At 52.9% G+C, this 13036-nt stretch overlaps 1 protein-coding gene across 1 annotated transcript in view; it reads right to left on the minus strand.

The window, feature by feature from the left end:
* The window catches only part of LOC311229511 (low-density lipoprotein receptor-related protein 1-like), a 375389-nt gene that overhangs the window by 190479 nt on the left and 171874 nt on the right, over nt 1–13036 (minus strand). Inside the window, 2 exon segments of the mRNA XM_084315588.1 lie at nt 5882–6127; nt 7542–7739. Of these exon segments, the coding sequence (XP_084171714.1) occupies nt 5882–6127; nt 7542–7739 (444 nt within the window).

Consider the following 13036-nt stretch of genomic DNA (forward strand, 5'->3'; position numbering starts at 1 on the left):
TGCATTAAGAGAAGTGGCATGTGGTGGCTGTGTGCACTAAGAGAAGTGGCATGTGGTGGCTGTGTGCATTAAGAGAAGTGGCATGTGGTGGCTGTGTGCATTAAGAGAAGTGGCATGTGGTGGCTGTGTGCACTAAGAGAAGTGGCATCATGTGGTGGCTGTGTGCACTAAGAGAAGTGGCATGTGGTGGCTGTGTGCACTAAGAGAAGTGGCATCATGTGGTGGCTGTGTGCATTAAGAGAAGTGGCATCATGTGGTGGCTGTGTGCACTAAGAGAAGTGGCATCATGTGGCTGTGTGCATTAAGAGAAGTGGCATGTGGTGGCTGTGTGCACTAAGAGAAGTGGCATCATGTGGCTGTGTGCATTAAGAGAAGTGGCATGTGGTGGCTGTGTGCACTAAGAGAAGTGGCATGTGGTGGCTGTGTGCACTAAGAGAAGTGGCATCATGTGGTGGCTGTGTGCACTAAGAGAAGTGGCATCATGTGGTGGCTGTGTGCATTAAGAGAAGTGGCATGTGGTGGCTGTGTGCATTAAGAGAAGTGGCATGTGGTGGCTGTGTGCATTAAGAGAAGTGGCATGCGGTGGCTGTGTGCATTAAGAGAAGTGGCATGCGGTGGCTGTGTGCATTAAGAGAAGTGGCATGCGGTGGCTGTGTGCACTAAGAGAAGTGGCATGTGGTGGCTGTGTGCACTAAGAGAAGTGGCATGTGGTGGCTGTGTGCACTAAGAGAAGTGGCATGTGGTGGCTGTGTGCATTAAGAGAAGTGGCATGTGGTGGCTGTGTGCATTAAGAGAAGTGGCATGTGGTGGCTGTGTGCACTAAGAGAAGTGGCATGTGGTGGTTGTGTGCACTAAGAGAAGTGGCATGTGGTGGCTGTGTGCACTAAGAGAAGTGGCATGTGGTGGCTGTGTGCACTAAGAGAAGTGGCATCATGTGGTGGCTGTGTGCATTAAGAGAAGTGGCATGTGGTGGCTGTGTGCACTAAGAGAAGTGGCATGTGGTGGCTGTGTGCACTAAGAGAAGTGGCATCATGTGGTGGCTGTGTGCACTAAGAGAAGTGGCATCATGTGGTGGCTGTGTGCATTAAGAGAAGTGGCATCATGTGGTGGCTGTGTGCACTAAGAGAAGTGGCATCATGTGGCTGTGTGCATTAAGAGAAGTGGCATGTGGTGGCTGTGTGCACTAAGAGAAGTGGCATCATGTGGCTGTGTGCATTAAGAGAAGTGGCATGTGGTGGCTGTGTGCACTAAGAGAAGTGGCATGTGGTGGCTGTGTGCACTAAGAGAAGTGGCATCATGTGGTGGCTGTGTGCACTAAGAGAAGTGGCATCATGTGGTGGCTGTGTGCATTAAGAGAAGTGGCATGTGGTGGCTGTGTGCATTAAGAGAAGTGGCATGTGGTGGCTGTGTGCATTAAGAGAAGTGGCATGTGGTGGCTGTGTGCATTAAGAGAAGTGGCATGTGGTGGCTGTGTGCATTAAGAGAAGTGGCATGTGGTGGCTGTGTGCACTAAGAGAAGTGGCATGTGGTGGTTGTGTGCACTAAGAGAAGTGGCATGTGGTGGCTGTGTGCACTAAGAGAAGTGGCATGTGGTGGCTGTGTGCACTAAGAGAAGTGGCATGTGGTGGTTGTGTGCACTAAGAGAAGTGGCATGTGGTGGCTGTGTGCACTAAGAGAAGTGGCATGTGGTGGCTGTGTGCACTAAGAGAAGTGGCATCATGTGGTGGCTGTGTGCACTAAGAGAAGTGGCATCATGTGGTGGCTGTGTGCATTAAGAGAAGTGGCATGTGGTGGCTGTGTGCACTAAGAGAAGTGGCATGTGGTGGCTGTGTGCACTAAGAGAAGTGGCATCATGTGGTGGCTGTGTGCACTAAGAGAAGTGGCATCATGTGGTGGCTGTGTGCATTAAGAGAAGTGGCATGTGGTGGCTGTGTGCACTAAGAGAAGTGGCATGTGGTGGCTGTGTGCACTAAGAGAAGTGGCATGCGGTGGCTGTGTGCATTAAGAGAAGTGGCATGTGGTGGCTGTGTGCACTAAGAGAAGTGGCATCATGTGGTGGCTGTGTACATTAAGAGAAGTGGCATGTGGTGGCTGTGTGCACTAAGAGAAGTGGCATGTGGTGGCTGTGTGCATTAAGAGAAGTGGCATCATGTGGTGGCTGTGTGCATTAAGAGAAGTGGCATGTGGTGGCTGTGTGCATTAAGAGAAGTGGCATCATGTGGTGGCTGTGTGCATTAAGAGAAGTGGCATGTGGTGGCTGTGTGCACTAAGAGAAGTGGCATGTGGTGGCTGTGTGCATTAAGAGAAGTGGCATGTGGTGGCTGTGTGCACTAAGAGAAGTGGCATCATGTGGTGGCTGTGTGCATTAAGAGAAGTGGCATGTGGTGGTTGTGTGCACTAAGAGAAGTGGCATGTGGTGGCTGTGTGCATTAAGAGAAGTGGCATGTGGTGGCTGTGTGCACTAAGAGAAGTGGCATGTGGTGGCTGTGTGCATTAAGAGAAGTGGCATGTGGTGGCTGTGTGCATTAAGAGAAGTGGCATGTGGTGGCTGTGTGCACTAAGAGAAGTGGCATGTGGTGGCTGTGTGCATTAAGAGAAGTGGCATGTGGTGGCTGTGTGCACTAAGAGAAGTGGCATCATGTGGTGGCTGTGTGCATTAAGAGAAGTGGCATGTGGTGGTTGTGTGCACTAAGAGAAGTGGCATGTGGTGGCTGTGTGCATTAAGAGAAGTGGCATGCGTTGGCTGTGTGCACTAAGAGAAGTGGCATCATGTGGTGGCTGTGTGCATTAAGAGAAGTGGCATGTGGTGGTTGTGTGCATTAAGAGAAGTGGCATGCGGTGGCTGTGTGCATTAAGAGAAGTGGCATGCGGTGGCTGTGTGCATTAAGAGAAGTGGCATGTGGTGGCTGTGTGCACTAAGAGAAGTGGCATGTGGTGGCTGTGTGCATTAAGAGAAGTGGCATGTGGTGGCTGTGTGCATTAAGAGAAGTGGCATGCGGTGGCTGTGTGCATTAAGAGAAGTGGCATCATGTGGTGGCTGTGTGCACTAAGAGAAGTGGCATGTGGTGGCTGTGTGCATTAAGAGAAGTGGCATGTGGTGGCTGTGTGCATTAAGAGAAGTGGCATGCGGTGGCTGTGTGCATTAAGAGAAGTGGCATCATGTGGTGGCTGTGTGCATTAAGAGAAGTGGCATGTGGTGGCTGTGTGCATTAAGAGAAGTGGCATGTGGTGGCTGTGTGCATTAAGAGAAGTGGCATGCGGTGGCTGTGTGCATTAAGAGAAGTGGCATGCGGTGGCTGTGTGCATTAAGAGAAGTGGCATCATGTGGTGGCTGTGTGCATTAAGAGAAGTGGCATGCGGTGGCTGTGTGCATTAAGAGCGCTGACACCAAGTCTTTGTGACACAGTGCAAACACTACATGCGGACACCTAGAGTGCAGACGACGCAGGTATTGTAAGAATGTGCAAACATTGCTGAATAATAATAATAATAATAAACAGCAGCAGCCCCCCCCCCCCCCCCTAATCCAGACCGATTCGCCTCTGCTTTCCACACAGCTAGAGGAACATAGACACACAGACATGTACACACAGATAGAGGAACATACACACACAGACATGTACACACAGATAGAGGAACATACACACACAGACATGTACACACAGATAGAGGAACAGGCACAGTTGCCAATGTGTACATGTAAGCGACCTTGGGTTCTATGAGTATGCGCATGCATGCACACAGACACACACACACACACACACACACACACACACACACACACACACACACACACACACACACACACACACACACACACACACACACACACACACACACACACACACACACACATATAAACATATGCACATACACATCCTGTTTATTGCCATGAATCAGGAAACACTCACACATGCACACATGTAACAGTAATAGTGCATGTAAACACATGTAAAATGACTGTAATTATTGTAATTATATATGTAATTATTGTAATTATTGTATGGTAACATAAAGAATGTCACTATTAATTATGTGCTCATTTGAACAAATGTACTTTTGGTAGTGGTGATATGTAATGACCACTTCTAAGTAGAAAGGCCTAACCAGGGACAGGGGCGGCAAATTAGCCTTGGCTAGAAGAAATCCTCCATGCACTGCATCTGCATCTTGTTATTGTAACTTGTGGGGAAGTTCCTTTCAAGGCCTTTTGTTCACATCTCACTCACTCCTGTATCCTCCTTTTCACCCCCTCTCACCAGGTCCTCCCTCCCCCTGTATCCTCCTTTTCACCCCCTCTCACCAGGCCGTCCCTCCCCCTGTATCCTCCTTTTCACCCCCTCTCACCAGGTGGTCCCTCCCCCTGTATCCTCCTTTTCATCCCCCTCTCACCAGGTCATCCCTCCCCCTGTATCCTCCTCTTCACCCCCTCTCACCAGGTCATCCCTCCCCCTGTATCCTCCTCTTCACCCCCTCTCACCAGGTCCTCCCTCCCCCTGTATCCTCCTCTTCATCCCCTCTCACCAGGTGGTCCCTCCCCCTGTATCCTCCTTTTCATCCCCTCTCACCAGGTCATCCCTCCCCCTGTATCCTCCTCTTCATCCCCTCTCACCAGGTCATCCCTCCCCCTGTATCCTCCTCTTCATCCCCTCTCACCAGGTCATCCCTCCCCCTGTATCCTCCTCTTCATCCCCTCTCACCAGATCATCCCTCCCCCCTGTATCCTCCTCTTCACCCCCTCTCACCAGGTCATCCCTCCCCCTGTATCCTCCTCTTCATCCCCTCTCACCAGGTCATCCCTCCCCCCTGTATCCTCCTCTTCATCCCCTCTCACCAGGTCATCCCTCCCCCCTGTATCCTCCTCTTCATCCCCTCTCAGCAGGTGGTCCCTCCCCCCTGTATCCTCCTCTTCATCCCCTCTCACCAGGTCATCCCTCCCCCCTGTATCCTCCTCTTCATCCCCTCTCACCAGGTCATCCCTCCCCCCTGTATCCTCCTTTTCATCCCCTCTCACCAGATCATCCCTCCCCCTGAATCCTCCTTTTCATCCCCTCTCAGCAGGTCGTCCCTCCCCCCTGTATCCTCCTTTTCATCCCAGAAAGCTTAAAAGGCGGGAGGTGCTTTATCCCCTTTTCCTGGCCAGAGAAAGTCAAGTCCTCTACTGAACTCCTGACCTAAATTGTATTTGATTATTAATGTTTTGACAATAGATTTGTATATCGACCATGGAGATTTGACCTCATGATTAACCTCTCCGGTTCCACCACACTTTGGGGGGGGGGACAGTGGCTCAAGAGGGTAGAGCTCCGTCGTCTGGTAATCAGAAGGTTCCCTGTTCGATTCCCGCTCCTCCCGGGCAGCGTGTGTCGAAGTGTCCTTGAGCGAGACACTAACTAACCCCTACCTACCTAACTGCTCCCGATGAGCAGGTCGGCACCTTGCATCAATGTGTGAGTGAATGTGTGAACGTGAGGCATAAATTGTAAAGCGCTTTGGATAAAACGGCTAAATAAACGCAGACCATTCCCTACAATGTTTTCTTTTGCATTGTCCCTGACAAATAATCAATCAAATCCATGAAATAATATTTGCACTACGTTCTTTTTAGCTCTTTTTTATTTCATTCATTCATTCATTTTAGCTACTGTTTATATTGTACATAGTCCTGTATATAGTGTATTGTATATTGTGTCATATATGTTACTTTTGTGTTTTATATTGTCTAGATCTTTTTATATACACTGTGGGAATGGGGGGAACGAAATAAAACATTTCGGTGTGTCGTGTACAAATGGAAAACCGACAATAAAGTTGACTTTGAAATAAACAAAACAAAATAAATAAAATAAATATAGAATGATTGCATTTCTCTCCGCCTCACCGGTGCTCTTGCAGCTCTCCATGTCCGGCTCCAGCTCCCAGCCCTCGTAGCAGGAGCACTTGACGTTGAACTTCTCCTGCGTACAGCGCTGGCTGCACTTCAGGTGTTTGGCGCAGAAGCTCTGGATCTGGCAGGTCTTGTTGTCGGCGCCCAGCTCCAGGCCCAGGGGACAGGAGCAGACCACGCCCTCGCCAGGGGCCACCGTGCAGTTATGGCTGCAGTCGCCGTTGTCCAGAGAACACAGGTCTGAGAGAAGGGGAGAGAATGTACTGAGTATTATGAATGGGAAAGATATTCAGTGTAGCGTTTACTTCCTGGTTTGGAGATACACAAAAAAAAAATACAAAAAAAGGTGTAAATGCCATATAAATACAGTAAATTACTTTTGATAAAAAATATTAAGCATTAAATAAAGGTTGTCATCTGTAAATTGATTTAAAAAGAAATTATAATTTTTTTTTTACAAGATTATTCCATTGCTTGAATGTTGTAATGTAATGTATGTAAAAACACCTCAAATAAACACATGTAAATGTAATTGGTTTTCCACTTTATTTTAATTTGGGTATTTTACTGTAATTTTACAGTAAGTATTTGGAAACCGTTGCTGTCAGACATTTACAGTTTATTTTTTTTACCAGTTTTCTTTTTACAGTGTAGAATTGTAGAAGACTAGTCTAATGAGTCAGCGTTGAACTGAAAATGTCTTCCCCCGGTTACCACTGAGAGACTAGTCGCACTGCGGTTTGTTGTCTTCTAGTGCTGAACTGTGGCTACGTTCACACGGCAAGCCTTTAGTGCTCAATTCTGATTAATTAAAAGATCAGATTCCGGGCGGCTGGGTAGCGCAGCGGACTAAGCGCCTGCCTACCACCGCAGAGACTCTGGTATCGAATCCAGCTGTCAGCGGTACCTCCGGCTTGGTCAGTCGTCCCTACTAACACAATTGGCAGAGTTAGCGGGTGGGAAGCCGGTGGGATATGTATCCTGGTCGTTGTAAACAGCGACTCCTACTGGTCGGTCGGGGCGCCTGCTCAGCAGGGAAAGAATCTGGGGGAGGTAGTGTGAACCTCCCACGCGTTACGCTCCCCCAGTGAGAGTCCTCGCTGTCAGGTGAAAAGAAGCGGCTGGCTGACTCCACATGTATCGGAGGAGGCATGTGGTAGTATCTATCAACCCTCCCTAGGTCGGCAAGTGGGGGGGAAATGCGCGCAACGACCAGGAAGGGAATTGGCATAACGACTAAATTGGGGATGGGAGAAAAATATGGAAAAAATGAGGAGAAAAAATAGATAAAAAAATATATATATCAGATTCCATGTGATTTGTGTCCTGTTCGCACTGTTGTGAAAAGATCAGATCTGAGTCACACATTATGAGCAAAGAAATCAGATTCTGGCATATGTCCCATATATACTGTTATCGCTCTAGGCTTGGGGAGAGATCGTAAGAAAATCCAGATCTAGTTTAAACGACACAGACGTTCCGTGACCAGCGTTCTATTTCAGAGCTCTAGACCAGAGTAGTTACTGCATGCCGGGGAGCTGTAGTAGAGCTGCTCATCCCAAGTCCTTTTTAAAAAAAAATCTAGTCCACGACCGCGACCATAAATAAATGTTGGTTTTGGGTTCGGCGTGGTGTATACGGCACAGTGCCTTACCACAGAGCTGCTCGTCAGACCCATCCGGGCAGTCGTCGGTGCCGTCGCACAGCTTCTCCGCCGGCAGGCAGATGGTGGAGTCGTTGGCGCACACGTGGTGCGAGAGTTTACACACCAGCGCCTCGCAGTTGTCCTCGTCCGAGTTGTCCTCGCAGTCGCTGTCCCCGTCGCACACCCAGGCCTTGCTGATGCAGCGGGCTGTGGGGACAAGAGGGTTAGGGGACAGAGAGTTAGGGGGGAGAGAGAGTTAGGGGGACAGAGAGTTAGGGGGGAGAGAGAGTTAGGGGGGAGAGAGAGTTAGGGGGACAGAGAGTTAGGGGGGAGAGAGAGTTAGGGGGACAGAGAGTTAGGGGGGAGAGAGAGTTAGGGGGGAGAGAGAGTTAGGGGGACAGAGAGTTAGGGGGGAGAGAGAGTTAAGGGGGAGAGAGAGTTAGGGGGACAGAGAGTTAGGGGGGAGAGAGAGTTAGGGGGACAGAGAGTTAGGGGGGAGAGAGAGTTAGGGGGGAGAGAGAGTTAGGGGGACAGAGAGTTAGGGGGGACAGAGAGTTAGGGGGGACAGAGAGTTAGGGGGGACAGAGAGTTAGGGGGGAGAGAGAGTTAGGGGGACAGAGAGTTAGGGGGGAGAGAGAGTTAGGGGGGAGAGAGAGTTAGGGGGACAGAGGGTTAGGGGGACAGAGAGTTAGGGGGGACAGAGAGTTAGGGGGGACAGAGAGTTAGGGGGGACAGAGAGTTAGGGGGGACAGAGGGTTAGGGGGACAGAGGGTTAGGGGGACAGAGAGTTAGGGGGGACAGAGAGTTAGGGGGGACAGAGAGTTAGGGGGGACAGAGAGTTAGGGGGACAGAGAGTTAGGGGGACAGAGAGTTAGGGGGACAAGAGAGTTAGGGGGACAGAGAGTTAGGGGGACAGAGAGTTAGGGGGACAGAGGGTTAGGGGGGAGAGAGAGTTAGGGGGACAAGAGAGTTAGGGGGGAGAGAGAGTTAGGGGGGAGAGAGAGTTAGGGGGACAGAGAGTTAGGGGGACAAGAGAGTTAGGGGGGAGAGAGAGTTAGGGGGGAGAGAGAGTTAGGGGGACAGAGGGTTAGGGGGACAGAGGGTTAGGGGGACAAGAGAGTTAGGGGGACAGAGAGTTAGGGGGACAAGAGAGTTAGGGGGGACAGAGAGTTAGGGGGACAGAGGGTTAGGGGGACAAGAGGGTTAGGGGGACAAGAGGGTTAGGGGGACAGAGAGTTAGGGGGACAAGAGGGTTAGGGGGACAGAGGGTTAGGGGGACAGAGGGTTAGGGGGACAAGAGGGTTAGGGGGACAGAGAGTTAGGGGGACAAGAGGGTTAGGGGGACAAGAGGGTTAGGGGGACAAGAGGGTTAGGGGGACAGAGGGTTAGGAGGGACAGAGAGTTAGGGGGGACAAGAGGGTTAGGGGGACAGAGAGTTAGGGGGACAAGAGGGTTAGGGGGGACAGAGGGTTAGGGGGAGAGAGGGTTAGGGGGACAAGAGGGTTAGGGGGACAGAGAGTTAGGGGGGACAAGAGGGTTAGGGGGAGAGAGAGTTAGGGGGGACAAGAGAGTTAGGGGGGAGAGAGAGTTAGGGGGACAGAGAGTTAGGGGGGAGAGAGGAGTTAGGGGGACAGAGGGTTAGGGGGGGACAGAGAGTTAGGGGGGACAGAGAGTTAGGGGGACAGAGGGTTAGGGGGACAGAGAGTTAGGGGGACAGAGAGTTAGGGGGGACAGAGGGTTAGGGGGACAGAGAGTTAGGGGGACAGAGAGTTAGGGGGACAGAGAGTTAGGGGGGACAGAGGGTTAGGGGGACAGAGAGTTAGGGGGACAGAGAGTTAGGGGGACAGAGAGTTAGGGGGGACAGAGGGTTAGGGGGACAGAGAGTTAGGGGGACAAGAGAGTTAGGGGGGAGAGAGAGTTAGGGGGGAGAGAGAGTTAGGGGGACAAGAGGGTTAGGGGGACAGAGGGTTAGGGGGACAGAGAGTTAGGGGGACAAGAGGGTTAGGGGGACAGAGGGTTAGGGGGACAGAGAGTTAGGGGGACAAGAGAGTTAGGGGGGACAGAGAGTTAGGGGGACAGAGGGTTAGGGGGACAGAGAGTTAGGGGGACAGAGGGTTAGGGGGACAGAGAGTTAGGGGGACAGAGGGTTAGGGGGACAAGAGGGTTAGGGGGACAAGAGGGTTAGGGGGACAGAGAGTTAGGGGGACAGAGAGTTAGGGGGACAAGAGAGTTAGGGGGGACAGAGAGTTAGGGGGACAGAGGGTTAGGGGGACAAGAGGGTTAGGGGGACAAGAGGGTTAGGGGGACAAGAGAGTTAGGGGGACAAGAGGGTTAGGGGGACAGAGGGTTAGGAGGGACAGAGAGTTAGGGGGGAGAGAGGGTTAGGGGGACAAGAGGGTTAGGGGGACAGAGAGTTAGGGGGACAAGAGGGTTAGGGGGGACAAGAGAGTTAGGGGGGAGAGAGAGTTAGGGGGACAGAGAGTTAGGGGGACAGAGAGTTAGGGGGACAAGAGGGTTAGGGGGACAAGAGGGTTAGGGGGACAGAGAGTTAGGGGGACAAGAGAGTTAGGGGGACAGAGAGTTCGGGGGACAAGAGGATTAGGGGGACAAGAGGGTTAGGGGGACAGAGAGTTAGGGGGACAAGAGAGTTAGGGGGACAGAGAGTTCGGGGGACAAGAGGGTTAGGGGGACAAGAGGGTTAGGGGGACAGATAGTTAGGGGGACAAGAGAGTTAGGGGGACAAGAGGGTTAGGGGGACAAGAGGGTTAGGGGGGACAAGAGGGTTAGGGGGACAGAGAGTTAGGGGGACAGAGGGTTAGGGGGACAAGAGGGTTAGGGGGACAGAGAGTTAGGGGGACAAGAGGGTTAGGGGGACAGAGAGTTAGGGGGACAGATAGTTAGGGGGACAGAGAGTTAGGGGGACAGAGGGTTAGGGGGACAGAGGGTTAGGGGGACAAGAGGGTTAGGGGGACAGAGAGTTAGGGGGACAAGAGAGTTAGGGGGACAAGAGGGTTAGGGGGACAGATAGTTAGGGGGACAAGAGAGTTAGGGGGACAAGAGGGTTAGGGGGACAGATAGTTAGGGGGACAAGAGGGTTAGGGGGACAGAGAGTTAGGGGGGACAGAGGGTTAGGGGGGACAGAGGGTTAGGGGGACAGAGGGTTAGGGGGACAAGAGGGTTAGGGGGACAGAGAGTTAGGGGGGACAGAGGGTTAGGGGGACAAGAGGGTTAGGGGGGACAGAGAGTTAGGGGGACAAGAGGGTTAGGGGGACAAGAGGGTTAGGGGGACAGAGAGTTAGGGGGGACAGAGGGTTAGGGGGACAAGAGGGTTAGGGGGACAAGAGGGTTAGGGGGGACAGAGAGTTAGGGGGACAAGAGGGTTAGGGGGACAAGAGGGTTAGGGGGGAGAGAGAGTTAGGGGGGACAGAGGGTTAGGGGGGAGAGAGGGTTAGGGGGGACAGAGAGTTAGGGGGGAGAGAGGGTTAGGGGGACAAGAGGGTTAGGGGGACAAGAGGGTTAGGGGGAGAGAGAGTTAGGGGGACAAGAGGGTTAGGGGGGAGAGAGAGTTAGGGGGGACAGAGGGTTAGGGGGGACAGAGAGGGTTAGGGGGACAAGAGGGTTAGGGGGGAGAGAGAGTTAGGGGGGACAGAGGGTTAGGGGGGACAGAGGGTTAGGGGGGAGAGAGAGTTAGGGGGGAGAGAGAGTTAGGGGGAGAGAGAGTTAGGGGGACAGAGGGTTAGGGGGGAGAGAGAGTTAGGGGGGACAGAGGGTTAGGGGGGAGAGAGAGTTAGGGGGGAGAGAGGGTTAGGGGGGAGAGAGAGTTAGGGGGGAGAGAGAGTTAGGGGGGAGAGAGGGTTAGGGGGAGAAGAGGGTTAGGGGGGAGAGAGAGTTAGGGGGACAAGAGAGTTAGGTGGGAGAGAGAGTTAGGGGGGAGAGAGAGTTAGGGGGAGAAGAGGGTTAGGGGGGAGAGAGAGTTAGGGGGACAAGAGGGTTAGGGGGGAGAGAGAGTTAGGGGGACAAGAGAGTTAGGTGGGAGAGAGAGTTAGGGGGGAGAGAGAGTTAGGGGGAGAGAGAGTTAGGGGGGAGAGAGAGTTAGGGGGGAGAGAGGGTTAGGGGGGAGAGAGAGTTAGGGGGACAAGAGGGTTAGGGGGGAGAGAGAGTTAGGGGGACAAGAGGGTTAGGGGGGAGAGAGAGTTAGGGGGAGAGAGAGTTAGGGGGAGAGAGAGTTAGGGGGACAAGAGGGTTAGGGGGGAGAGAGAGTTAGGGGGGAGAGAGAGTTAGGGGGAGAGAGAGTTAGGGGGACAAGAGGGTTAGGGGGGAGAGAGAGTTAGGGGGACAAGAGGGTTAGGGGGGAGAGAGAGTTAGGGGGGACAGAGGGTTAGGGGGACAAGAGGGTTAGGGGGAGAGAGAGTTAGGGGGACAAGAGGGTTAGGGGGGAGAGAGAGTTAGGGGGGACAGAGGGTTAGGGGGACAAGAGGGTTAGGGGGGAGAGAGAGTTAGGGGGAGAGAGAGTTAGGGGGAGAGAGAGTTAGGGGGACAAGAGGGTTAGGGGGGAGAGAGAGTTAGGGGGAGAGAGAGTTAGGGGGAGAGAGAGTTAGGGGGAGAGAGAGTTAGGGGGGAGAGAGAGTTAGGGGGGACAGAGAGTTAGGGGGGAGAGAGGGTTAGGGGGGAGAGAGAGTTAGGGGGACAAGAGGGTTAGGGGGGAGAGAGAGTTAGGGGGGAGAGAGAGTTAGGGGGGAGAGAGAGTTAGGGGGCAGAGAGAGTTAGGGGGACAAGAGGGTTAGGGGGGAGAGAGAGTTAGGGGGGAGAGAGAGTTAGGGGGGAGAGAGGGTTAGGGGGGAGAGAGGGTTAGGGGGACAAGAGGGTTAGGGGGGAGAGAGAGTTAGGGGGACAAGAGGGTTAGGGGGGAGAGAGGGTTAGGGGGACAAGAGGGTTAGGGGGGAGAGAGAGTTAGGGGGGGGAGAGGGTTAGGGGGACAAGAGGGTTAGGGGGGAGAGAGGGTTAGGGGGGAGAGAGGGTTAGGGGGACAAGAGGGTTAGGGGGGAGAGAGAGTTAGGGGGACAGAGGGTTAGGGGGGAGAGAGAGTTAGGGGGGAGAGAGAGTTAGGAGGGAGAGAGAGTTAGGGGGAGAGAGAGTTAGGGGGAGAGAGAGTTAGGGGGGAGAGAGAGTTAGGAGGGAGAGAGAGTTAGGGGGAGAGAGAGTTAGGGGGAGAGAGAGTTAGGGGGAGAGAGAGTTAGGGGGAGAGAGAGTTAGGGGGGAGAGAGGGTTAGGGGGACAAGAGGGTTAGGGGGGAGAGAGAGTTAGGGGGACAGAGGGTTAGGGGGGAGAGAGAGTTAGGGGGGAGAGAGAGTTAGGAGGGAGAGAGAGTTAGGGGGAGAGAGAGTTAGGGGGAGATAGAGTTAGGGGGGAGAGAGAGTTAGGAGGGAGAGAGAGTTAGGGGGAGAGAGAGTTAGGGGGAGAGAGAGTTAGGGGGAGAGAGAGTTAGGGGGAGAGAGAGTTAGGGG

The sequence above is a fragment of the Notolepis coatsorum genome (assembly GCF_963971535.1).
Source record: "Notolepis coatsorum genome assembly, chromosome: 6".
Classification (NCBI taxonomy): domain Eukaryota; kingdom Metazoa; phylum Chordata; class Actinopteri; order Aulopiformes; family Paralepididae; genus Notolepis; species Notolepis coatsorum.